We start from the raw sequence: 25,230 nt of genomic DNA, 5'->3' as shown, positions 1-25,230 counted from the left end.
TTGCTTGTCTGAGCAAATCTTTATTTCTCCTTCACTTCTGAAGAATAATTTCACAGACTGCAGAATTCTAGGTTGGCATTTCTCCAAATACTTTAAAAATTTAACTCCACTCTTTTTACTTGCGTGGTGTATGAGGAGAAGTCCTATGTAATTCTTATCCTTGATCCTCTATAGGTAATTATTTTTTGGCTTCTGATACGGTTTGGATCTGTGTCACTGCCCAAATCTCATGTTGAATTTATAATCTCTCATGTTGGAGGTAGGGCCTGGTGGGAGGTGATTAGATCAAAAGGGTGGATTTCCCCCTCTGTTCTCATGATAGTGAATGAGTTATCATGAGATCTGGTTGTTTAAAAATGTGTGGCACCTCCTCCCACCTTGGTCGTGCTCCTGTCATGTAAGATGTACCTGTTTCCCTTTCACCTTCTGCCATGATTTTAAGTTTCCTGAGGCCTCCCTAGAAGCCAAGCAGATGCTGTCCTGCTTCCTATACAGCCTGAGGAACTGTGAGTCAATTAAATCTCTTTTCTTTATAAATACCCAGTCTCAGGTATTTCTATATAGCAGTGCGAGAACAAACTAATACAACTTCTTTCAAGATTTTAAAAAAAATATTTGATTTTCTGTGGTTTAAGTATAATTTTCCTAAGTGTATATTTTTGGCATTTATTCTGCTTAGTGTCCTTTAAGTTTCTGGATCTGTGGTTTGGTCTGATATTAATTATCAGTCATTATTGCTACAAATATTTCTTCTGCTCCCTCTTGTTTTTCTTTTGGCAGTTCCATTATGCACAAGTTACTTCTTTTGTCTTTACCTCACAGTTCTTGGATTTTTTGTCCTGTTTTTTTTCAGTTTTTTTTTTTCCTTTACTTTTTAGTTGTGGATGCTTCTATATTTACTGATCCTTAAACTCACTAATTCTTTCCTCAGACATGTCCAGACTACTAATGAGCCCATCAAAGGCATTATTCATTTCTGTTATAAAGTTTTTTATTTCTAGCATTTCCTTTTTATTACATCTTAGAATTTCTGTTTCTCTGATTACATTACTTATCTGTTTTTGCATGTTGCCCACTTTATTCCATTAGATTTCTCAGCATGTTAATCATAGTTTTTTGAAGTCACAGTGTAATAAGTTCAACACCTCTGTTACATCTGGTGTTTTTAACTATAGTCATCATGTTGCACCATAAGGTCTCTTGAACTTATTACTCCTATCTAACTAAAATTTTGTAAGCTTTGACCCTTCCATTACAGGATAATATACTCTCTCAGCTTTTGTCTGAGAAAGTCTTCATTCTTAATTTTTGAAGAACAGCTTTCCTGGGTCATTTGTTGATAGTATTTTTCTTTCACCACTTTGATTATATCATCCTATTCTGTCCAGGCCTGTTACATTTGTGCTGAGAAATCTCCTACCAGCCTTGTTGAAACTTTCTTTTTTTTTTTTTTTTGAGACAGAGTCTCGCTCTGTCCCCCTGGCTGGAGGGCAGTGGCGCGATTTCGGCTCACTGCAAGCTCCGCCTCCTGGGTTCCCGCCATTCTCCTGCCTCAGCCTCCTGAGTAGCTGGGACTACAGGTGTTCGCAACCGTGCCCGGCTAATTTTTTGTATTTTTAGTAGAGATGGGGTTTCACCGTGTTAGCCAGGATGATCTCGATCTCCTGCTTGTGATCCACCCGCCTCGGCCTCCCAAAGTGCTGGGATTACAGGCGTGACCCACCGCGCCTGGCGGAAACTTTCTTATATATTAGTTACTTCTTTTTTCTTACTGTTTTCAGGAGCCTCTCTTTGTCTTTGATTTTTGACAGTTTGATTATATCTTGGTGTAATCTTGCTTGGATTTGATCTAATTGGAGACCTTTGGTCCTTCCTGTACCTGGATATTTATATCTTTTCCCAGATTTAGAAAGCTTTCTTATGTTATTTTAATAATCTTCCTATAGCCATTTGTCTTTGTCGTCTTCTTCTTGAACTCCTATATTTTGAATATTTCCTCTTTTGATCTTGTCCCACAAATCCTATAGACTTTTTTGTCCTTTTCATTTTTTTCTCCTATGACTGTATATATTCAAATGCCTTGTCTTCTGTGTCTTCAGTGTCTTCTGCTTGATGAATTCTGTTGTTGCTTCTCTCTATTGCATTTTAACTTCATTCATTTATTTTTCAGCTTCAGAATTTCTGTTTAATTTTCAAAAATAATTTTATTCACTCTTAAATTTCTCATTTTGGTCAGTTTTTGTTTTCCTGATTTTATAAAATTATCTGCATTTTCTTGAAGTTCCTTGAGCCTTTCAATGACAATTACTTTAATTATTGATGATGAAGTTCATATATTTCCATTTCTTTGGGGTCAGCTACCGGGAGCATATTGTCTTGTTTTGGTGGTATGTCTTCTTGTTTTCTCATCTTTTTTTACCTTATGTTGATATCTGTCCATTTGAAGTAGGAGCCTTATTCCAGTTTTTTCATACTAGTTTTGTCTAGAAAAGATTTTCACCGGATTCAGAGATTCTGGGCAGAACATCTGGTATGGTTGGCTTGTTGCAGGAGTCCTCAGGCAAGCTGGCCTGATACCAGGTTAGCAGGTAGGTGGGCCTGAAACCTGGTTCTGTGGAGTTGTGCCTGTAGCCCTGATCTACCATGGTGGACTTGTTGATTGGCATATGGGTATGGGCCAGGAGCCTGTATCCATGGGGGCCAGCCTGAAGCCTGAGTCTACAAGAGCTGAGCTGATACTAGTGTGAACCTTGAGCCTGAGTCTTTAAGGGTCACTCAGATGTTGTGATGGGCCTGGCACCTGCGACCACTGACATGGGTCTGCATTCTGAGTCCATGGGGCTGGTCTGGTGCTGGGGCAAGTCTAAACCAAGTCTGTAGGGATCAGTCTGGGTCCTGAGTCCATGGGCATTGGAATGGGTCTGCAAGGGTGGTCATGGTGCCTCAGTCCATGTGGCTCATTTTGGCAATGGGGTCCACTGGGGTGGGCCTGGACCTTGGGTCTGCTGGAGCAGGCCTAGACCCTGGGTCCTCTGGAGACTTGGGCTATAGGAACTGGCCTGCAGCTTAGGGTTGGCCTGGTGCTAGGGCAGGTGTAGAGTCTGGGTCCGTAGGACTAGTCTGTAGTCTAGGATGGTTTGAGTTGAACTTGTGCCTGGCATCACTGGAGATGGCCTTATTTCTTGTTGTGTATATTTTCAGTCATGTTTTAAAGTGATTTCTATGGGAATTCCAATTAGCGTGTTAATTTTTAACAATCTATAATTTCTATCTCTTTATTGATATTCTGTATTTGGTGACATATCACTTTCATGCTTTCTTTTAATTCTTTAAACAATTTTTTTTTTTTGGTTCTCTGACCATACTTAAAAGATCTAATTTAAAGTCTTTGAGTAGTAAGTACCAAATTTTGGCCCACACAGTAATATTTTTCTGTTGGTTGCTTTTTTGGCTATTTTTGCTTTTTTTGTTTTTGTTTTTCTTATTTCTTCTTGTTAAATTTCCTGGATTAATTCTGTAAATATTTTATTCCCTCAATGTGGCCCATGGTTATCTGCTTCCTGGGAGCCATTCCTGGCCCAGTGTAATTTAATGTCAGTCCATAATCCTTTGCCAAGGAGAGTATGTATGAGAATATATGCTTAAAATTTCAGTTAGTTTATAAGACAGCTTCAGCTTTCACTTCTTCCTTGCTTAGGGCCTCATAGTCAGCCAGAGGTAAATGAGTGGTGGGCCTTTCTTCTTTCTTAGTTGTTTCCTGGGCATGCACATAGCTTTCCATATTTGTGAGGGACTTTAGATCTCCAAGAATATGTCAGAGCTTTTCAAAGCTCCTTATGATTATCTAGTTATTCGGGATTGTCTTTTAAATTTCTGACCAAGCCCTTATTTACCTGCATTCATAGCCTTACTAAGCTGTGCTATTGTTAGCAGATTGATGGTGTTTACGCCATCTAGTGGTAGGACTTTGTTTTCACTGAGCTGAAATCTATACAAAAAATAGCCAAAACATCCTGGGAACAGAGGTGCAATTTCAGACAAAATATTGACTGTGCTCAGATGATGGCACTTTTAATAGAGCATCACAAGATGTTGGTCCTCTCAACTGGGTGCTCTACTGCTGGCTTTTCATACATACTCTGCCAATGAGCTTGAAGGGAGAGGGGATAGAAATTAGCCTCAAATTAAAACATTATAGATCTCTCTATTTTTCTGAGGTTTACTAGTATCTCTTAGATAATTTTCTGTTTTAGCTGTGGCTTTGATTAATTTCCAAAGCTCTGAAATCATTACTTTTGGTTGTTTTGCCAGTGCTTTCCCTGCTTTTGTTAAAGAACGATTTCATGGAGTTCTCAGTTTGCCATTCCAGAAGTCAATCTTCTAGCATTTACATACATAATTATTCTAATTTCTTATTCTTTCACCTCACTTCCTATCAATACAAAATGCAATATTCACTAAAGGAAATCAACATGATCCAGACTCTTTAAAACACCACATACACAGTAGTCCCCATACAATTAAAAGTTCCTAGACATGTGAAGAAAGAAGCAAGAGAAAAAGAAGGTAATAACAGAAACTGGGTCATTTCAAGATAGCTATATTTATGTCTTCATTGAATTTTAATTTGCACTAAATGATTTATCATGTAGAAATTTAGCTTCTTGATTAACTTCATACATCTGAGTTATTTTTATAACTGATGAAATATAACAATGCCTTCAGTAACTGGCATGTATTCTGTTTTTGTTTGAAAATGCAATGGAAACTTACATTTCTTATATTTTAAAAATCTATTCTTCAATTATATGTAGGTTTCTAGTGACACACAGACAATGCTGCCTACCCACTGACTTTCCTTCTTTTGGCAAATAAAACTCTAGAGCTGCTATAAGCATTCTGACTTACCAAGAATGGTGAACGTCTCTTTTCTAACAATACTGTAAAGGCTCCCGAGAAGATAAACTGGAAACAAAGATTACATTTATTAATACCCAGTCATTACGCTTATGTATAAACTTAAAAAGTAAGAGAATTCCGGAATGTTTTAACATAAAGAATATGGGACCATTGAGAAAATCATTCAGGATATAATTCAAGGGTTTTTTTTTTTTATTTGTGGAGATGGGAGAAAGCCATGAAATCTCTGGCTACTAATTTAATATATGTATTGGAAATAGAATCTAAGGGCATTCTGAAGTGACTTTATGGAAAAAGGAGTATCAATGTTTCCTTAGTTTTTGTCAATTATAATTTATTAAAGCCAATATGTGAATTACAGGAAAATGCACACAATTGATGAATTTACTACTGGGAAATGTTGTATCTTGGTGACTTCATATGAAAATACTTTTAATATAATGCTTATATATTTTATTAATAGAAAATATCATTCATAAAATATTGGTGCTTCAGTTTACATACTTAAATAGAAGAATTATACAATGTCTTCCATGAGAAGCTTGTTTTGAGATCTTCCATCATTTCGTGACACTTGTTAGAAAGATGGCAATTATGGTGTATCAAAAATTTATTTTACTCACAGATGCAACATTTATGAACTTATAAAACTTTCCACAGCATTAAGAAATGAACAGGTCAGTTAGTAGTATGGGAGAGGGATGTTCTTTTCCCAGAAAAATCTGGAAACTCATATGTCAATGCTAAATAGAATTTTGAAGTAAGGAGGATCTGAAGTTGAGTTCTTTGCTCTTTGCTTTCTCTGTGACTCAGGAAAATTACTTAACCTATAACTTAGTTTTGCTTTTTTCATTGGTAAAATGAGGATAATCTGTTACACTGAGTTATTGTGGTAGTGTCGTAATAGTTACATATAATGTTTCGATTTTTTTTCCAAGATGGCAGATTAGGGGGCTTTTAGCATACTTTAGCAACTTGGAAATAAAAGAATAGTGAATAAAGATCAACTCTGTGGGCTTTAATTCAAAAAGGAAAACAGAAACTCACGGGTGTTGTTAAGGACACCCAGATGCTGGAGAGGAGAGCGTGGGCGAACAGTCCCCGTGATGATGTCTGGCTGATAGAAGTGAGTGAAGTCCCACTGTGTGAGAGAAGCAGAGAGCCTCCCTCTGTGACTCATCTTTCCACGGGAAATCCAAGGAACCCAGCTTGAGGGGGAGCATTTTATTTCTCCCAAGCCCTGGAGCTAACTTAGGGAGAAGCTTGGAGAAACTGAGAGGGAAAAGCGCTGGGAAAAGCTGCAGACATTTTCCCAAACCCAGGACCAATAGCAGGACATCATTTTTAATCTGGGTGCATACAAAGTCATTCATTCTATGGTGAGCCTGCAGCATGGCCACGTAAGGATTATGGTCTTGGGCCAGAGATTGGAGTTCTTGCCCTGGTGTGGGCTAAGAGCCTCCACAGCTAGAATTGTGGAAAGTGTCTCAGCAGTGAGCACTGGAATTGTGCTCTCCTATGTTGCAGGCCTGAGGTGGGAGCAGAGCTGCTACAGTTGTGGATCTCATTCTTTTGTATGGTTGAATAGTACTCCATTGTGTATATGTACCACATTTTCTTTATTCATCTGTTTATGTACACTTACGTTGCTTCCAAATCTTAGCTATTGTAAACAGTGCTGCAATAAATGTAGGAGTGCAGATATTTCTTCGATACACTGATTTCCCTTCCTTTGGGTATATATGTAGCAGTGGGACTGCTGGATCATATAGTAGCTGAATTTTTAGTTATCTGAGGAACCTCCAAACTATTCTGCATAGTGGGTGTATTAATTTACATTCCCAGGAACAGTGTACAAAGGTTCCCTTTCCTCCACATCATCACCAGCATTTGTTAGTGCCTGTCTTTTGGATATAAGCCATTTTAACTGGGGTGAGATGATATCTCATTGTAGTTTTGATTTGCATTTCTCTGAAGATCAGTGATGTTGAGCACCTTTTCATATGCCTGTTTGTCATGTGTATGTCGTCTTTCAAGAAATGTCTACTGAAATCTTTTGCCCATTTTTTAATCGGATGACTAGATTTTTTCCTTATAGAGTTTTTTGAGCTCCTTATATATTCTGGCTATGAATCCCTTGTCAGATGGGTAGTTTGCAAACATTTTCTCCCATTCTGCGGATTGTCTCTTCACTTTGTTGATTGTGTCCTTGCTGTGCAGAAGCTTTCAAACTTGATGTGATCCCATTTGTCCATGTTTGCTCTGATTGCCTGTGCTTCTGGGGTATTGCTCAAGAAATTTTTGCCTGAACCAATGTCCTGGAGATTTTCCTCATGTTTTCTTGTAGTAGTTTCATAGTTTGAGGTCTTAGATTTGTCTTTAATCCATTTTGATTTGATTTTTGTGTATGGTGAGAGATATTCATTCTTCTGCATATGGATATTCAGTTTTCCCATCACCATTTGTTGAAGAGACTGTCTTTTCCCCAGTATATGTTCTTGGTACCTTTGTTGAATATGTGTTCACTCTAGGTGTATGGATTTGTTTCCAGGTTCCCTAGTTAATTTCTAGGTATTTAATTTTATGTGTGGCTGTTGTAAATGAGATTAATCTTTTTATTTCTTTTTCAGATTGTTCACAGTTGGCATATAGAAATGCTACTGATTTTTGTATGTTGATATTGCATCCTGCAACTTTACTGAGTTTATCAGTTTTAATAGTTTTCTAGTGGAGTCTTTAGGTTTTTCCAAATATAAGACAATATCATGTGCAAACAAGAATAATTTGACTTTTTCCTTTTCAATTTGGATGCCCTTCATAGCTTTTTCTCATCTGATTGCTCTAGCTAGGACTTCCAGTACTATGTTAAATAACAGTGGTGGCAGTAGGCATCCTTGTTGTGTTCCAGATCTTAGAGGAAAGGCTTTCCATTTTTCCCCATTCAGTATGATACTAGCTGTGGGTCTGTCATAAGTGACTTTTATTATATTGATGTATGTTTCTTATATCCTCAGTTTTTTGAGGGTTTTTAACATGAAGAGATGTTGAGTTTTATCATATGACTTTTCAGCATCATTTGAAGTGATCTTATGGTTTTTATTTTTCATTTTGTTGATATAATGTACTACATTGATTTACTTGGGTATGTTGATTCATCCTTGCATCCCAGGGGTAAATCCCACTTGGTCACGATGAATGATCTTTCTGATGCATAGTTGAATTTGGTTTGCTATTATTTTGTTGAGGATTTTTGCATCAATATTCATCAGATTGACCTGTAGTTTTCTTTTTTTCTTTTTTTTGATGGGTCCTTGTCTGGTTTTGGTATTAGGGTTTTACTAGCCTTGTAGAATGACTTTGGAAGTATTCCCTTCTCCTCTATTTTTTTTGAAACAGTTTGAGTAGAATTGATACTAGTTCTTTAAATGTTTGGTAGAATTCATCAGTTAAGCTATCAGGTCCCAGGTTTTTTTTTACTGAGAGACTTTTTACTATAGCTTTGACCTCATTACTTGTTATTGGTCTGTTCAGGTTTTGGCTTTCTTTACGGTTCAATCTTGGTAGGTTGTATGTATCTTGGAATTTGTTCATTTTGTCTAGATTTTCCAATTTATTGGCATATAGTTGCTCATAGTAGCCACTAATGATCTTTTGAATTTCTGCAACATCAGTTGTAATGTGTCTTTTTTAATTCCAGATTTTATTTATTCGAATCTTCTCTCTTTTTTTCCTGGTTAGTCTGGCTAAACATTTGTCAAATTTGTTTAACTTTGCAAAATATCAACTACCTGTTTCACTGATTTCTTTTTCCCCCCGAGACAGAGTCTCACTCTGTCGCCCAGGCTGGAGTGCAGTACTGCGATCTCAGCTCACTGCAAGCTCTGCCTCCTGGGTTCACACCATTCTCCTGCCTCAGCCTCCCGAGTAGCTGGGACTACAGGCACCCACCTCACCATGCCCGGCTAATCTTTTGTATTTTTAGTACAGACAGGGTTTCACTGTATTAGCCAGGATGGTCTCGATCTCCTGACCTCGTGATCTGCCCGCCTCAGCCTCCAAAAGTACTGGGATTACAGGCGTGAGCCACTGTCCCCGGCCTGCCCTTACAGTTTCTATCATGAGATGATGCAGCATGAAGGTCCTCACAAGATGCCAGCATCTTGATATTAGAGTTCTCAGCCCCAAGAACTGTGAGAAATACATTTGTTTTCTTTTATAAATTACTTAGCCTGTGATGTTCTATCACAGCAACACAAAATGGACTAAGACAGAACCCATATTTTTGGCACCTCTGAATTGAATTAAGGCCCTATTTTTCTTATCTGAATCACTGTAGTAGCCTCTTCTAACTTCCCTAACAGTCTCAAATCTAATCTCTTATTACTCATAGAGCAATGGTATTAAAACAAACCTAATCATAGCACTATCCTGAGTCAGAGTATTGTCTAGGGCTGTCCAATAGAAATATAATGCAAGCAACACATGTAATTGTAAGTTTTCAAGTGCCATATTAAGAAAACTAAAAAGAAATATATATCTTATTTTAATAATATTTTCTGTAACTTCACATATCCAAAATTATTTCAACATAGAATCAATATAAAATAATTATATATTTTACATTTTAAGATGTATATTAAGTTTTGAAATCTTATATGTATTTTATCTTTACAGCACTTCTCAGTGCAGTTTAGTTGCATTTTCCAGGTTCAGTAGGTACATGTGACTATTGTATTGGACAGTGCAGCTCTAGTCCTTAGTTATCTCCTCTTTTCTATGTTTATTCATTTCCTTGGTGATCTCATCTAGTCTCATTACTAGATGCCAATGACTCTTCATTCTACTTTTTAAAGATTTCTTTCTTAAGCTTCTTTTTTGTCATTACATTAAAAAAAAAATTTATATAGGTTTTTGGGAACAGGTCATATTTGGTTATATGAGTAAATTCTTTAGTGGTGATTTGTAAGATTTTGGTGTACCCATCTCCTTAGCAGTATACACTGAACCCAATTTGTAGTCTTTTATCCCTCACCCCCTCCCACCCTTTCCCCCAAGTCCCCAAAGTCCACTGTATTGTTCTTATGCCTTTGCAGCCTCATAGTTTAGCTCCCACTTATGAGTGAGATCATACAATGTATGGTTTTCCATTCCTGAGTTACTTCACTTAAATTAATAGTCTCCAGTTCCATCCAGGTTGTTGTGAATGCCATTCATTTGTTGCTTTTTATGGCTGAGTAGTAGTCCATTGTATATGTATACCACAGCTTCTTTATCTATTCATAGATTGATGGACATTTGGGCTGGTTCCATATTTTTGCAATTGCAACTTGTGCTGCTATAAATATGTGGGTGCAAGTATCTTCTTTGTGTGACTTTTTTTCCTCTGAATAGAGGAATTCTATTCAGAGGAAAAATTCTATTCAGAGGAATTCTATTCAGAGGATTGCTGGGTCAAATGGTAGTTCTACTTTTAATTCTTTAAGAACTCTCCACACTGTTTCCATAATAGTTGTATTAGTTTACATTCCCCCACCAGCAGAGAAGTGTTCCCTTTTCACTGCATCCATGGCAACATCTATTTTCAAAAAAAAATTTTTGATTATGGCCATTCTTGCAGGAGTAAGGTGGTATCACATTGTGGTTTTGATTTGCATTTCCCTGATCATTAGTGATGTTGAGCATTTTTTCATATGTTTATTGGCCATTTGTATATCTTCTTTTGAGAATTATCTATTCATGTCCTTAGCCCACTTTTTGATGGGACTGTTTGATTTTTTCTTGCTAATTTGTTTGAGTTCCTTGTAAATTCTGGATATTAGTCCTGTGTCAGATGTGTAGACTGTGAAGATTTTCTCCCACTCTGTGGGTTGTTTGTTTACTCTGCTGACTGTTCTTTTTGCTGTACAGAAGCTCTTTAGTTTAATTAAGTCCCACCTATTTATTTTTGTTTTTGTTGCATTTGCTTTTGGGTTCTCAGTCATGAAGTCTTTGCCCAAGTCAATGTCTAGAAGGGTTCTTCCGATGTTAATTTTTTTTTTTTTTTTTTTTTAGATTTAAGTCCTTGATCCATGTTGAGTAGATTTTTGAATAAGGTAAGAGATGAGGGTCCAGTTTCATTCTCCTATATGTGACTTGCCAATTATCTCAGCACCATTTGTTAAATAGGGTGTCCTTTCCCCACTTTATGTTTTTGTTTGCTTTGTCAAAGATATGCCAACGGTAAGTATTTGGCTTTATTTCTGGGTTCTCTATTCTGTTCCATTGGTCTATGTGCCTATTTTTATACCAGTGCCATGCTATTTGGGTGACTATGGCTTTATAGTATAGTTTGAAGTTGGGTAATATGATGCCTCCGGATTTGTTGTTTTTGCTTAATGTTGCTTTAGCTATGTGGGCTTTTTTTTTTTTTTTTTTTTTTTTTTTGGTTCCATATGAACTGTAGGATTGGTTTTTTCCAGTTCTGTGAGGAATGATGGTAATATTTCGATGGGAATTGTGCTGAATTTGTAGATTGCTTTGGCAGTATGGTCATTTTCACAATACTGATTCTACCCATCCATTAGCATGGGATGTGTTTCTATTTGTTTTTGTCATCTATAATTTCTTTTAGCAGTGTTTTGTAGTTTTCCTTGCAGAGGTCTTTCAACTCCTTGATTAGGTATACTCTTAAATATTTTATTTTATTTTTGCAGCTATTGTAAAAGGGGTTGAGTTCTTGATTTGTTTCTCAGCTTGGTCGCTGTTGGTGTATAGCAGAGCTACTGATTTGTGTACATTAATTTTATATCCTGAAACTTTGCTGAATTCATTTACCAGTTCTAAGAGTTTTTTGGATGAGTCATTAGGGGTTTCTAGATATACAACTGTATCATTAGGAAAAAGCAAGAGTTTGACTTCCTCTTTATTGATTTGGATGTCTTTTATTTCTTTCTCTTGTCTGACTGCTCTGGCTAGGACTTCCAGCACTATGTTGAATAAAAGTGGTGAGAGTGAGCATCCTTGCCTTGTTCCAGTTCTCAGAGGGAAAGCTTTCAACTTTTCCCCATTCAGTATTATGTTGGCTGTAGATTTGTTATAGATGACTTTTATTACATTGAGGTATGACCCTTGTATGCTGATTTTGCTGAGGGTTTTAATCATAAAATGATGCTGGATTTTGTCAAATGCTTTTTCTGCATCTATTGAGATGATCACGGGACTTTTTTTTTTGAGACAGAGTCTCGCTCTGTTGCCCAGGCTGGAGTGCAGTGGCCGGATCTCAGCTCACTGCAAGCTCCACTTCCTGGGTTTATGCCATTCTCCTGCCTCAGCCTCCCGAGTAGCTGGGACTAGGGGTGCCCACCACCTCGCCCAGCTAGTTTTTTGTATTTTTTAGTAGAGACAGGGTTTCACCATGTTCACCAGGATGGTCTCAATCTCCTGACCTCATGATCCACCTGTCTCGGCCTCCCAAAGTGCTGGGATTACAGGCTCGAGCCACTGCGCCCAGCCGATCATGTGATTTTTGTTTTTAATTCTGTTTATGTGGTGTATCACATTTATTGACTTGAGTATGTTAAAACACCCCTGCATCCCTGGTGTGAAACCCACTCGATCATGGTGGATTATTTTTTTGATATGCTGTGGGATTCAGTTAGCTAGTATTTTGTTAAGGATTTTTGCATTTATCTTCATCAGGGATATTGGTCTATAGTTTTCTTTTTTTTGTTATGTCCTTTTCCTGGTTTTGGTATTGGGGTGATACTGGTCTCATAGAATGATTTAGGGAGAATTCCCTCTTTCTCTATTTTCTGGAGTTGTGTCAGTAGGATTGGTACCAATTCTTCTTTGAAGGTCTGATAGAATTCTGCTGTGAATCCATCTCGTCCTGGGCTTTTTTTTTTTTTGTTAGCAATTTTTTATTACAATTTTAAGCTCACTGCTTTTTTTTTTTTTTTTTTTTTTTGGTATGTTCAGAGCTTCTATATCTTCCTGGTTTAATCTAGGAGGGTAGTAAATTTCCAGAAATTTTTCCATCTCCTCTAGGTTTTCTAATTTATGTACACAAGATGTTGATAGTAGCCTTGAGTTATCTTTTGTATTTCTGTGGTTTCAGTTGTAATATCTCCCATTTCATTTCTAATTGAGCTTATTTGGATTGTCTCTCTTTTCTTGGTTACTCTTGCTAATGTTCTATCAATTGTATTTACTTATTCAAAGAGCCAGCTTTTTGTTTCATTTATCTTTTGTATTGCCTTTCCCCCCCAATTTCATTTAGTTCTGCTTTAATCTTTGTTATTTCTTTTCTTCTGTTGGGTTTGTGTTTGGTTTGTTCTTGTTTCTCTAGTTCCTTGAGGTGTGACCTTAGATTGTCTATTTGTGCTCTTTCAGACTTTTTGATGTAGGCATGTAAACTTTTTCTTAGTACTGCCTTTGCTGTATCCCAGAGGTTTTGATAGGTTGTGTCACTATTATTGAGTTCAAATAATTTTTTAATTTCCATTGTGATTTCATTGTTGGCCCAATGATCATTCAGGAGCAGGTTATTTAATTTCCATGTATTTGCTTGGTTTTAAAGGTCCCTTTTGGAGTTGATTTCCAATTTTATTCCACTGTGGTCTGAGAGAGTACTTGATATTATTTCAATTTTCCTAAATTTATTGAGACTTGTTTTGTGGCCTATCACTTGGTCTATCTTGGAGAAAGTTCCATGTGCTGATGAATATAATATATATTCTGCAGTTGTCAGGTAGAATTGTTTTGTAAATATCTGTTAAGTCAATTTGTTCCAGGGTATAGTTTAAATCCGTATTTCTTTGTCGATTTTCTGTCTTGATGAACTGTCTAGTGCTGCCAGTGGAGTACTGAAGTCCCACCTATTATTGTGTTGCGATCTCACTTCTTAGGTCTAGTAGTAATTGTTTTATAAATTTGGGAGCTCTAGTGTTAGGTGCATATATATTTAGGACTGTGATATTTTCTTGTTGGACAAGGCCTTTTATTATTATATAAAGTCTCTCTTTGTCTTTTTTAACTGCTGTTCCTTTAAAGTTTGTTTTGTCTCATACAGGGATAGTAACTCCTGCTAGCTTTTGGTGTCCATTTGCATGGAATATCTTTTTCTACCCCTTTCCCTTAAGTTTATGTGATTCCTTGTGTGTTAGGTGAGTCTCTTGAAGGCAGCAGATACTTGGTTGGTGAATTCTTGTCCTTTCTGCAATTCTGTATCTTTTATTCTAATTCTGTCTTCTGAACTCTACATTCCATATCCAACAGGTTACTTGACATCTCCAGTTGAATATTAAATAAATATTTCAAACTCAATATTGTCAAAGCAAACTCATCATCTTCCTCTGAAAACCAGTTCTGTACAGTCTCACCTGTATCACTTGATGTCAAGTCATTCCTTCTATTAGCTTGAACAAAAACCCTGGCATTATCTTTAACTTCTTTCACACTCCATACCCAATCCATCAAGATATTAAGTTGGCTCTACCTCAACATATATCTATATTACTTTCACCACCTTCACTACTAACAACTTTGAGTCTCACCTGGACTTTTGAAGTAGCTTTCTAAAAAGTCTATTTGGACCCCTTCATTCTCTTTTCAACACAGAAACCAAAGTGATTCTTTTAAAACCTAAACCAGATTATTTAACTTCTGTTTATGAAACACTATAATAACTCCAATTCACTTACAGTAAAAGCTAAAATGTTTACAATGGTTTACATAGCCCTATATTGTCATGCACCTCATTATTTTTTCTAGCTTGTTTTCTACTACTACTGTGGTTGCTCACTCTGTTCCAGAAATGTTCCAGAAATACTGACTACATTTTTCTAGGAACTCTTCATCGAAGACTTCATTCTGACTCTTTTCTCCCCAAAATGTTCTCTCCCAACATATCTTTGTGGTCAAAACCATCACTTTTTTAAGTCCTTGCTCAAATGTCACTATGGTAGTTTGAACTGTTGGTCACAATTTTTTACTTTTAGGTAATAATAATATATTTTCATACTCTTGCCATGATCTCATGGTGCTTGGATTATGCTTCCCTGCTCTTTAATTTAGGACTTGATCATTTTATTTGTTTTAGCTGGGATTTTAACAAACATGACCCAAGCCAAAGCTTGAAATGGTCTTGTGTGATTAGGATTGTCCTCTTGTGTTCTCACTTTTCATTGTGAGAAGAATATGACTCTAGTAGCCCCTAGTCTAAAAGCAATAAGATACATATGGAGTGGATCTGGACCTGTCCTGTAGCTTGAAACCAGGCCAAGAGCAGCTGAATCTCTGCCAAGTCTGCATGAGTAAAAAATAAATGCTTGTAATTGTATGCCACTGGGTTTTTGGTGGTTTATTACATAACAATAGATGAGTAATAGAGTCACTTTTTCAATGAGCCCTACCTCAACCACCCAATTTTAGGTGATAACCTATATCCCTTTGCCACTTTCCCAAAAATTCCAGTCCCCCTTAGCCTACTCTTTTTCTTTTTGCTTCTATAGCCTTATCATCTTCTAATATACTATGCCATGCTAAAATAAAAGCTCCATAAGAACTTGGATCTTTGTTTTGTTTGCTAATGTATCTCAGGCACCTAAAACAGTGCCTGACACATCATGGTACTCAATAAGTACCGGTTGAGTGATCAAACTCCAAATGTGATATTATAATAAGCTTCACTCAGGATTTTGTGGGAAACATGGGACATCAACCACCATAATATCCTTCTTCATGATATCCCCTTTAAAGACAATGGCACATCACTCATCATACTATCAGACACAATAAAATTCAATTTTAAAATCTCTGTTCAATTTTACCAAATACTTCTTGAATACAACACAAAGATTTTATGTTTCTTTCCCTACACAAATTGTATATATCCCACTATTTCCTCAGCAGTTATGCTCTCTCATTTTTTATTTGCCCCACTGGCAAAATAAATACCATATGGGCAGTTGAATAGTCACCAACAATTTTCTGTTTTCCCAAAATGCCCCTTGTGCATCTTATCATTTTTCTTCATATCCTAGAAAAATGTAAAAGGTAGCCTTTTAACAAAAGACTCTTATTATTAAAGAATATCATTGATAAGAATCTAAGTTTTTTCATATTGGCATATTATTTTCAACTAGATAAAATGAGTTCCTTGAGAATAGAGATTGTGCATTTTTAGTTTCAGTCTCTGGCGTACTGCTTGACTGATACACAGTCTTTAAATGTAATGAATAACAATCAGAAATTTGATTATTTACTCACAAGCCAGGATGACCAAAATGGGTATGCTGTTAATAATGCAATAGGAGTATATGTGGCTCCAAATGCAAAAATTTGTGTGAAAAACAAATACATCCAGAGCAGTCCCAGGCAATCAAGAAGTATACCAGTAATTATTTGTATGGCCTGGAAGAAAATAACACTATCATTAATTATTATTTTAGTTCAACCTTTGAAAGGAATATACATCAAGAAAAAGCCAAGGTGAAGATGGAAGGTGATGACCTAACAGAATTTTAAATTTCTCAACATTCAAATCAGATAAGGAGACTTTATTATTTCAGAGCAGTTTGTAGATACAATGACTATGTACATATCCAATAAAATTATTCTAGGAGTCTGTTTATCTGATCGGTTCAGGAGATTACATAGCATTAGTCTTGGAGTCCAGAAGAATTGATCTCTTGAGAGTCATCAGTCCCTGTGTGGTCAACAATCCTTGACCTGTATGGTCAAGAATTCTTGACCTAGGTCAACAATATTATCCTGCATATACAACTCTTATGTTCTACAGGCAACTAGACTTGGTATTTCTGACCTTCCCTAGATTCCTCTTATCTTACCAAAGCTGGGTTTTGAACTTTGGTTCCTTTTGTTCTTCCCACCTCCAAAACATCTATAACTGATAGTCTTGAGTCCTTCACAAGAGGGTCCTTTTGAAAGGATAGTGAGCCTTTGGGATCCTTGGTTTTCTGTCACTTTTCCAAGGGGCTATTTCCTGATGTGGAGGTCTCAGATAATTCGTACCCACTGAAGTTATAGGTCAGCTATGACAGTTTCTCAGCCGTAGGAGGACAATTCTAAGTTGTATGAAGAGCCCTCTAACGTATCACTGTAGGGCCTTTCAGTTGGTTTTCAGGTAGATATTTCTCAGGGGTGCTTTTTTCCTGCCACAGCTGAATGAACCAACATTCTGACTCTCCCTACCTACACCCCCAGGTAAGCACAGGCGTTAAGTTTCGAAAAGCTGAAGGAGCAGGATTGGAGTTCATAACTTAGCATCTTTTGCCATACTGCCACCATAGTTTCACAATGTCTGGGGATTCCTGACATATTTTTCTTACAGATTTTCTTAAAACATGGACACCTCTACTTGAAGTTTGCAATGAGCTTCTGTTCTGGTGTGTGATTCTGGGGAGGGCCAAGAAGTGGCTAATTAATGAAAATACTATTTTCACTTGCAGATTAACGCCTAGGCAACACAAAACTACGCATTTAGAGGTACTTCAGGCAGGCTGTGGCAGGAAGCAAGGGGAAATTGGAAGGGACAGGACTTTTCCCACTGACTGACATGCTGTGCACATTTCATCTCCTTGCTTGGCATGGAACACAATGACTTTCTCTGAAGTCTGAGTTTAGTGAAGGATGTGGAATTAAAAAAAAACCTTTATTTTTAAGTAATTATAAATTTGTAGGAATTTTCAAAACTATGGACAGGTCCTTGTGTCCTGAGTCCAGATTCTCAGAATGATTATATCTTACATAACTATATGACAATATCAAAATTAGGAAATTAACCTCGATACAGTGTGTGTGTATAGTTATGTGTCATTTTAGCACATAAGCATATTTGCATAATCACAACCATAATCAGGATACAGAACTATTCTATCACCATGAGGATATCCCTCGTGCTGTATCTTTATTGTCCCAACAATGCTAAACTTCTGGTAGTCACTAATTTGTTTTTCATATCCTCAGTATTATCATTTTGATAGTGTCAAATAAATGGAATAATTCAGTATGTTCCTTTTGTGATTGGCTTTTTTGTTGTTGTCCAGCAAAATACCTTTGAGATTCATCAAGTTGTTATGTGTAACAATGTAGTTCACTCCTTTTTAATTTCTGAGTAGTAGTCTATGATATGAACAACTAGAGTTTAATCACCTCTTGAGGGGGTATTTTGACAGTTTCCAGTTTGGGAGCTATTACAAATAAAGATGCTATGAACAGTCATATGTAAATTCTGCAGACACATCAGTTTTCAGTTGTCCAAGATAAATACCCTGGAGCTCACTTGCTAAATTTAATGGTAAGTGTATGTTTAGTACTTAAATAAGATGTCAAACTATTTTTGAGAGTGATTATATCATTTTCATATTCTCACTGGCAATGTAAGAGAGATCCAGTTTCCCTGCATCATCTCCAGCATTTGGTATTGTCACAATTTCTTATTTTAGTTGTTCTAATAGGTTTGTAGTGATCTCTCATTATGGTCTTAATTTGCATTTCTCTCATGGCTAATGATGTTAAGCATATTTCTATATGCTTATGCCATCTGTATATCTTCTTCAGTGAAATGTCTTTTCATGTCTTTTGCTGGTTTTAAAGTTGGATCATTTGTGTTTTTTCTGCGGTTGAGTCTTAAGGTTTTAAGAAGGATATTCTTAGATATAAATCCTTTGTCAGAGATGTGGTTAGCAAGCATTTTCTCCTACTCTGTAGCTTGTCATTTCATCTTCCTAACAAGGGTATTTCACAAAACAAAACTTAATTTTGGTGAAGTAAAATTTATTGATTTGTGTCTTTTATGGATGGATCATGTTTTTAAGGTCATGTTAAAGAGCTCTAGAGTCCTAGGTACTAAATATTTTCTCCTATGCTTTCTTCTAAAAGTGTTATAGTTTTATATTTTATATTTAAATATAGTATTCATTTTGAGTTAATTTTTGTATAAGGTAAGAGACTTTAGTTTGAGGTTCTTTTATTTTTTGCCAGTGGTTATCCTGTTAGTCCAACACAATTTTTAGAGATGACTATACTTCCTCCATTGAATTACTTTTATAAAAAGTCAGTCAACCATAACTGTATGAGTCTACTTATCGATAGTGTGTTCTGTTCCATTTATCTGTGTATCTGTTACTACACCAATACCACACAGTCTTAATATCTGTAGTTACATGTCTTAAAATCAGGTAGTATGATTCCTTTCACTTTATTCTTCTTTAAAAAGTTTTAGCTATTCTAGCTTCTCAACCTTTCCATAGAAATTTTTGATAATCTTATTTAAATCTACAAAAAATATTTCCAGGATTTTGATAGGAATTGTGCTAAATCTATATGTCAATTTTGGGACAATTAATATTTTTACTATGTTGAGATTTTCAGTCACAACAATAAATGTCTTTTCATTTACATAACCTACTTGGAATTCTTTTATTTTATTTTATTTATTTATTTTTTGGAGATGAAGTTTTGCTCTTATCAACCAGGTTGGAATTCAGTGGCATGATCTCAGCTCACTGCAACCTTTGCCTCCCAGGTTCAAGCAATCCTCCTGCCTCAGCCTCCTGAGTAGCTGGGATTACAGGCATGTGCCATGGCACCAGGCTAATTTTTGTATTTTTAGTAGAGACGGGGTTTTACCATGTTGGTCACGTTTGTCTTGAACTCCTGACCTCAGGTGATCCACCCGCCTCAGCCTCTATTAGTATTAGATAATTTTCAAAATATGAGTCCTGTACATATTTTGCTAACTTTATACCTAAGTATTTGTTTGGCTGATATTAAATAGCATTGTGTTTTAAATTTTGTTGTCCATATGTTCATTGCTATTATATAAAAATATAATCAATTTTGTATGTTGATCATTAATCTTGTATCCTGTGACCTTACTGAACTCACTTATTAGTTCCAGGAGTCTTTTTTTTTTTTTTAATTGCATGGGATTTTCTACATAGATCATCATGTCATCTGCAAACAGGGATATTTTCATTTTTTCCTTTACAATCTGTATGCTTTTTAATTTTCTTTTTTATCTTATTGATCTGTGCTAAGACTTCTAGTACTGTGCTAGTAAGCATGGTGAGACATGGTATCTTTGCACTGTTACCAATCTTAGGTGAAAATAATTCAATTTTTAAACATGAAATATAATGTTAGCTGTAAGTTTTTTTGTGGGTGTTCTTTATCAGGTTGTGGAAGTTCCCTTACATTTCTATTATTCTAAGAGCTTTCTAAAATATCATGAACAGGTGTTAACTTTTGTCAAATGTGGTTTATTTTGCATCAACTGACATGATCATGTGATTTTTCCTCTTTAGCCTATTAATATGATGGGTTACATCGATTGCTTTTTGAGTACTAAACCAGCTTTGTATATCTGGAATAAGCTTCACTTAGTCATGGTGGAAAAGTATTTTTAAATATTGTTGAATTATATTTGCTAATACTTCATAAATGATTTTTGGGTCTATATTCTGAAGGATATGGATCTATAGTTTTCTTCTTTTGTACTATCTTTATTTGTTTTTGGTATCAGAATAATATTGGCCTCTTCAAATAAGTTGCGAAATGTTTCATTCTCTTCTGTTTTTTTGAAATACATTGAAAATAACTGGTGTTGAATATTCTAAGAACATCTGGTAGAATTCTTCAGTGAAATCAGGCCTGGCCTGGAGATTTCCTTTTCAGGAGTTTTGAAATTACAAATTTAATTTTTCTAACAATTATAGGGCCATTAAAATGATCTATTTCATATTGAGCTGTAGTTTGTGCTTTTTGGGAAAATTTGTTCATTTTATCAATATTGTTAAATTTGTGTCTATAGTTACTGATAGCAGTCTCTTAATATTATTTTGAGATGTAAATTATCTGTAGTAATATACTCTATTTTATTTCTGAGTTTGATAATTTTTGTCTTCTTTTCCTTGATTAGTCTTGCTAGATGTTTGTTGATTTTGATGATCTTTTATAAGAATCAACTATTTGTTGTACTGATTTTCTCTACTTTTTAAATTTAAATTTTATTGATTTATTTTCTTATCTTTATTATTTTCTCCTGATTTCTTTGGGTTTATTTTGGTCTTCTTTTTTCTAGTTTTTTTTTTTTTAGGTGAGAGTTTAGAGTATTTATTTGACAATTTTCTTGTTTTCTGTAAGCATTTAGTGTTATACATTTTGATATCATGTATTTTCATTATAATTTAATTGAATTTTATAAATTTTTCATTGAAATGTCCTCTTTAAAGCATTAATCATTTAGAAGTGTCTTAATTTTCAAGTTTGGAGCTTTTTTGTTATCTTTCTCTTACTTGGTTTCTAGTATGATTCTATTTTGGTGAAAGAACACATTCCATATGATTTCAATTCTTTTAAATATTTCAAAGTTTGTTTTATGACCCAAAATATAGTTTATTTGGTTAATGGTCCATAGACACTTAAAAAGAATGTGTATTCTTAAGAGCAAAGACATGGAATCAACCTAAATGCTCATCAACGGTAGACTAGATAAAGAAAATGTGGTACATATACACTAAGCCATAAAAAAGAATGAAATCATGTCCTTTGCTGCAACATGAATAGAGCTGGAGGCCATTATCCTAAGCAAACTAACACATGAACAGAAAACTAAATACTGCATGTTCTGACTTATAAGTAGGAGCTAAATGTCCAGCACACATGAACACAAAGAAGGTAACAACAGACATCAGGACCTGCTTGAGGGTAGAAGTTTGGAACTGGGTGAGGATTGAAAAACTACCCATGAGGTACTATGCTTATGACTTGGGTGATTAAATAATCTGTACAATAAGCCCCCATAATAACAATTTACTATATAACAAACCCACCCATATACCCCTGAACCTAAAAGTAAAAAAATAAAAAGAAAAAAAAAAAGAAAAAAAAAGAGTATATGTTCTGATGTTAGATATTCTATAAATATTAATTACATTTTACTGGTTGATGGTGGTGTTGAGTTCTTTAATATATTTGTTTTTCTTGCTTAGTTATATCAATCAAATTTTTATTTTTAAAATTTATTTTATTTTTTAGTGATATAATATTTGTACATATTTGTGAGGTACATGTAATATTTTGCTACATTTATTGAATGTGTAATGATCAAGCCAGGGTATTTAGGATATTTCTATATGTTGCAAATGTTTCAAGTTCCTCTCTCCTAGGTATTTTGAATTGCTTTGGCTATTTGAAAACTTTTTTGATTCCATACAAATTTTAGGATTCTTTTTTCTATTTCTATAAAAAATGACGTTGGTATTTGGATTTGGAATACATTGAAATTGTAGATTTCTTTGGTTAGTATCGTCATTTTTCCAATCCATGAGCATGGGATGTCTTTCTGTTTGTTTGTGCCCTCTTCAATTTCTTTTATCAGTCTTCTGTAGTTTTACTTATAGTTTTCCTTTCACCTTCTTGGTTAAATTTATTCCTAGGTATTTTAAGTTTTGAAATTGCAGGCTTCAAAACATTAGTAGGTATATCTCAACTGGGGACCCAGTTTGAGGTATATGAAATAAAAAAGAAAACCCAGGAAACTCACTAACATATCATTCTCTGGGTTCAAAGCTCCCTAAATCTTATTCTTCCTTATCTGTACTTCTCAGGATCTTCTTGTATTTATCCAAAGTTTTAGATATAGTTAGTGGTAAGAATAGGGAGAAATGGCTGTTGGTATGTCTTAAAGCATGAAATAAAACCAAAGCTCTGTGTCTTCTTAAGATAACAGTAGATCTCATTAGAAAGACAGTAATATAGACAATAACAAATTTATTTATTCTCAAATATATTTCAACTAATTATTTCCCAATATCAAGACCAGATAAATGGATAAGGGGGTTAGGAATCCACATCTTTAATATCATACCTTGAAAATGAGGAGAGAAAATATTGGGTTCATTGCTTGTTTTATGTAAGGCTCTTAGTATAATTCTGGCAAAGGATCAGGCAGATCTTAAATAAGTGGGAGTAATAATATACTTGTGATGTTGGGAATTTTCCTGAACCAAACTTTAATCCTGCTTGTTTAATCCTAATCTGGTTCCATCATCCAAAAATGAGTGGATAATGCAAAATCATCCAGCAATATGGGTGAATACCTGCCATATTTGATGAAGTTGACTGGGAAAAGAGTCATGTGTTTTGGGGGTAATCTTGAAAGCACAGTGCTATTGTGACCACTGTCCATAAAGCTTTATGGTCTGCAGCTTCTCCTGAATGTAGTTTCCACAATTTGATCATCTCATTTAGAACCATGTCATCAGCTTAGCTTGAAATAATTTATAGATGCCAAAAAGAGATTTCTTTACCCATTTCCAGAGTCAGGGTTTTCTGAGAGCATGAGTGGGTTTAGACGTTGTTGGGTCATTTACATGTTGCTGATAAATTCATAATTTCTGCTTTATTTAATGTGAGCCTGATAAATAGCTTATGTGTTGAGGCTGAATGTGGAAAAATGCAGATGCTACATAACAATTTCAGGACACTTCTATTAACATTCCTCCATTTGAGGAGTTCATAATAGAGGTGGTTACAGTCTCTTCCCTTTTATATTTAGAAATCGCAACACTATAATCATTTATTCACTCAAGTGGCATTTAGTTCTTACCCCCAACATTCTTGTTTCCTCTCTTATCCACAGACGAGTTCGTGGCATTTTTCACTAAGATACAATAGAGAAATGAAAGAATAAATGTGTTCCTTTTCTGTAGGAAAATATGAAAACAAATTAATGTTAATTTTTTGGGGGGTAAGAAACTTAAACTTTAGAGGGAAATCCAACCTACAGCTGCCTATTTTTCATGACTTTGTTGTTCCCTGAGAGCTTTTTGCATGAAACCACCAAGATTACCATCTTGAGAAATCCATTAGTTACCTCTCACATTGTTCGTTCACTTACAAACCTTAAATTAGGCTTTAGTAAATAGAATATGTTGACTGTCCCAATAACATCAATCCCTCTAGAAATTACCCATATCCCTACATCTTACAGGGTCAGAAACATTGGGCTTTTGGTTTCCATGGTTTATTCTCTTACTCATTGTTTCCCTCTAAATTAAAGCCTGGTTCAGGGGTACCTGACTGGAAGAACCCATGTCATATACTTCCACCAGATGCAGGGGAGGCTGGAAAATAGAGTGATAAGTTATATTATTGAAAGGTGGGCTTCGTAAGTTAGGAACCAATAAAAATATAGAGAGGGTGTTCAATAGATAAGAAAATTACAACTCACAGATAGCTATCATTAGATTGTATATAACCTGTGTTATTCTCCCTAGCATCCATATTTAGTATCCATAATTATTATTTCATCCTAGCTGATTGGGTCAAAGGTAAACATCTAAAGCAAGGTGAGTTCATGATATTCTCTTTCCAAGATTGTTCAGGCTGGTCTCTTGTTGAGAAGATGTAAAAATTTAGTAGCAGTGGCATTGCCATGCTCTTCTCTAATGGACAAAATTGTAGAGAAAGTAAGTTTTGAGAGTGAGAGGATAGAGAAGACACCCAGAGAAAAGCAGAGATGGAAGAACAGAACTTCCCAAGATTATGATGGCTTTCCATTTTCTAGTTCCAATTTCTTTCAGAAACCTGGCTGATTTCTGGTCCTTATATTATGTAAAATACCTGTTCATATATTATAACAAATATATCTTAATTTTGCTAAAACTAATAAGAGATAGCTTTTGTTTCTTGCAACATTTTTAAAAATTGCTTTGTCTTGTAAATTTTCTCATGTGGTTTTGACAGTCTCCCCAATCTCCAAGGGAAGACTGTCAAAGTCTAAGATCTTGTCTTTACATTTTTCGTTTATAAACGTTTCCTTTCACTTATATAAACCATGAACTCTTAAGGCTTAAATTGCCTTTGAGATGGCCCATTAAGCTTGAAATTGAAAGCTATAGTGGAAAGAGTCAAACTTGAGTTCGTATCTTACCAGTCGTGAGTTCAAATCTTACCTTACGTGACCTTGTTCACATCATTTACTCTTTCAAAGTCTGTTTCCTCAGCGCCAAAAACAAAACAAAACAAAACAAAACAAAAAACACCCTCCCTCTTGTAGCACTGTATTGGGGAGCCAAAAAAAGACACTTACAAAATTGAAACTCGAACAAGAGGAACTTATGGTCCACAGCAGACCTTGTCCTACACTGACTTGATCACAAGGCCAGAGGGGTGTGATCCTGCAGGGGTGCCCTTAGTTATGGAGCTTCCGGCTTCAGAGTTGCGGAGGCAGCACCTCCCTAGTCGGAGATGTTTCCTGGGTGGTGACCCTCATCTCTTCTCGCGAGATTCCAACGCAGCGGT

General features: G+C 35.6%; 1 protein-coding gene across 4 annotated transcripts in view; it reads right to left on the bottom strand.

Moving 5' to 3' along the window:
• LOC101010062 (membrane-spanning 4-domains subfamily A member 8-like) overlaps positions 1-25,230 on the bottom strand; it is a 38,200-nt gene extending 12,970 nt beyond the window's left edge. The window contains exons 1-4 of one of the 4 annotated variants that reach the window (XM_021925686.2): positions 25,019-25,230; positions 23,534-23,630; positions 16,168-16,311; positions 4,909-4,965 (exon numbers count right to left, since the gene is read on the bottom strand). In XM_021925686.2, the coding sequence (XP_021781378.2) occupies positions 4,909-4,965; positions 16,168-16,311; positions 23,534-23,581 (249 nt within the window). In that variant the 5' untranslated portion in view covers positions 23,582-23,630; positions 25,019-25,230. The other 3 variants (XM_021925687.2, XM_021925689.2, XM_021925688.2) reach the window with 3 other exon arrangements.

Source organism: Papio anubis, chromosome 12 (assembly GCF_008728515.1).
Source record: "Papio anubis isolate 15944 chromosome 12, Panubis1.0, whole genome shotgun sequence".
Classification (NCBI taxonomy): Eukaryota; Metazoa; Chordata; class Mammalia; order Primates; family Cercopithecidae; genus Papio; species Papio anubis.
Note: the sequence above shows the minus strand (reverse complement) of the source record. Positions and strands in the feature narration are given on the sequence as shown.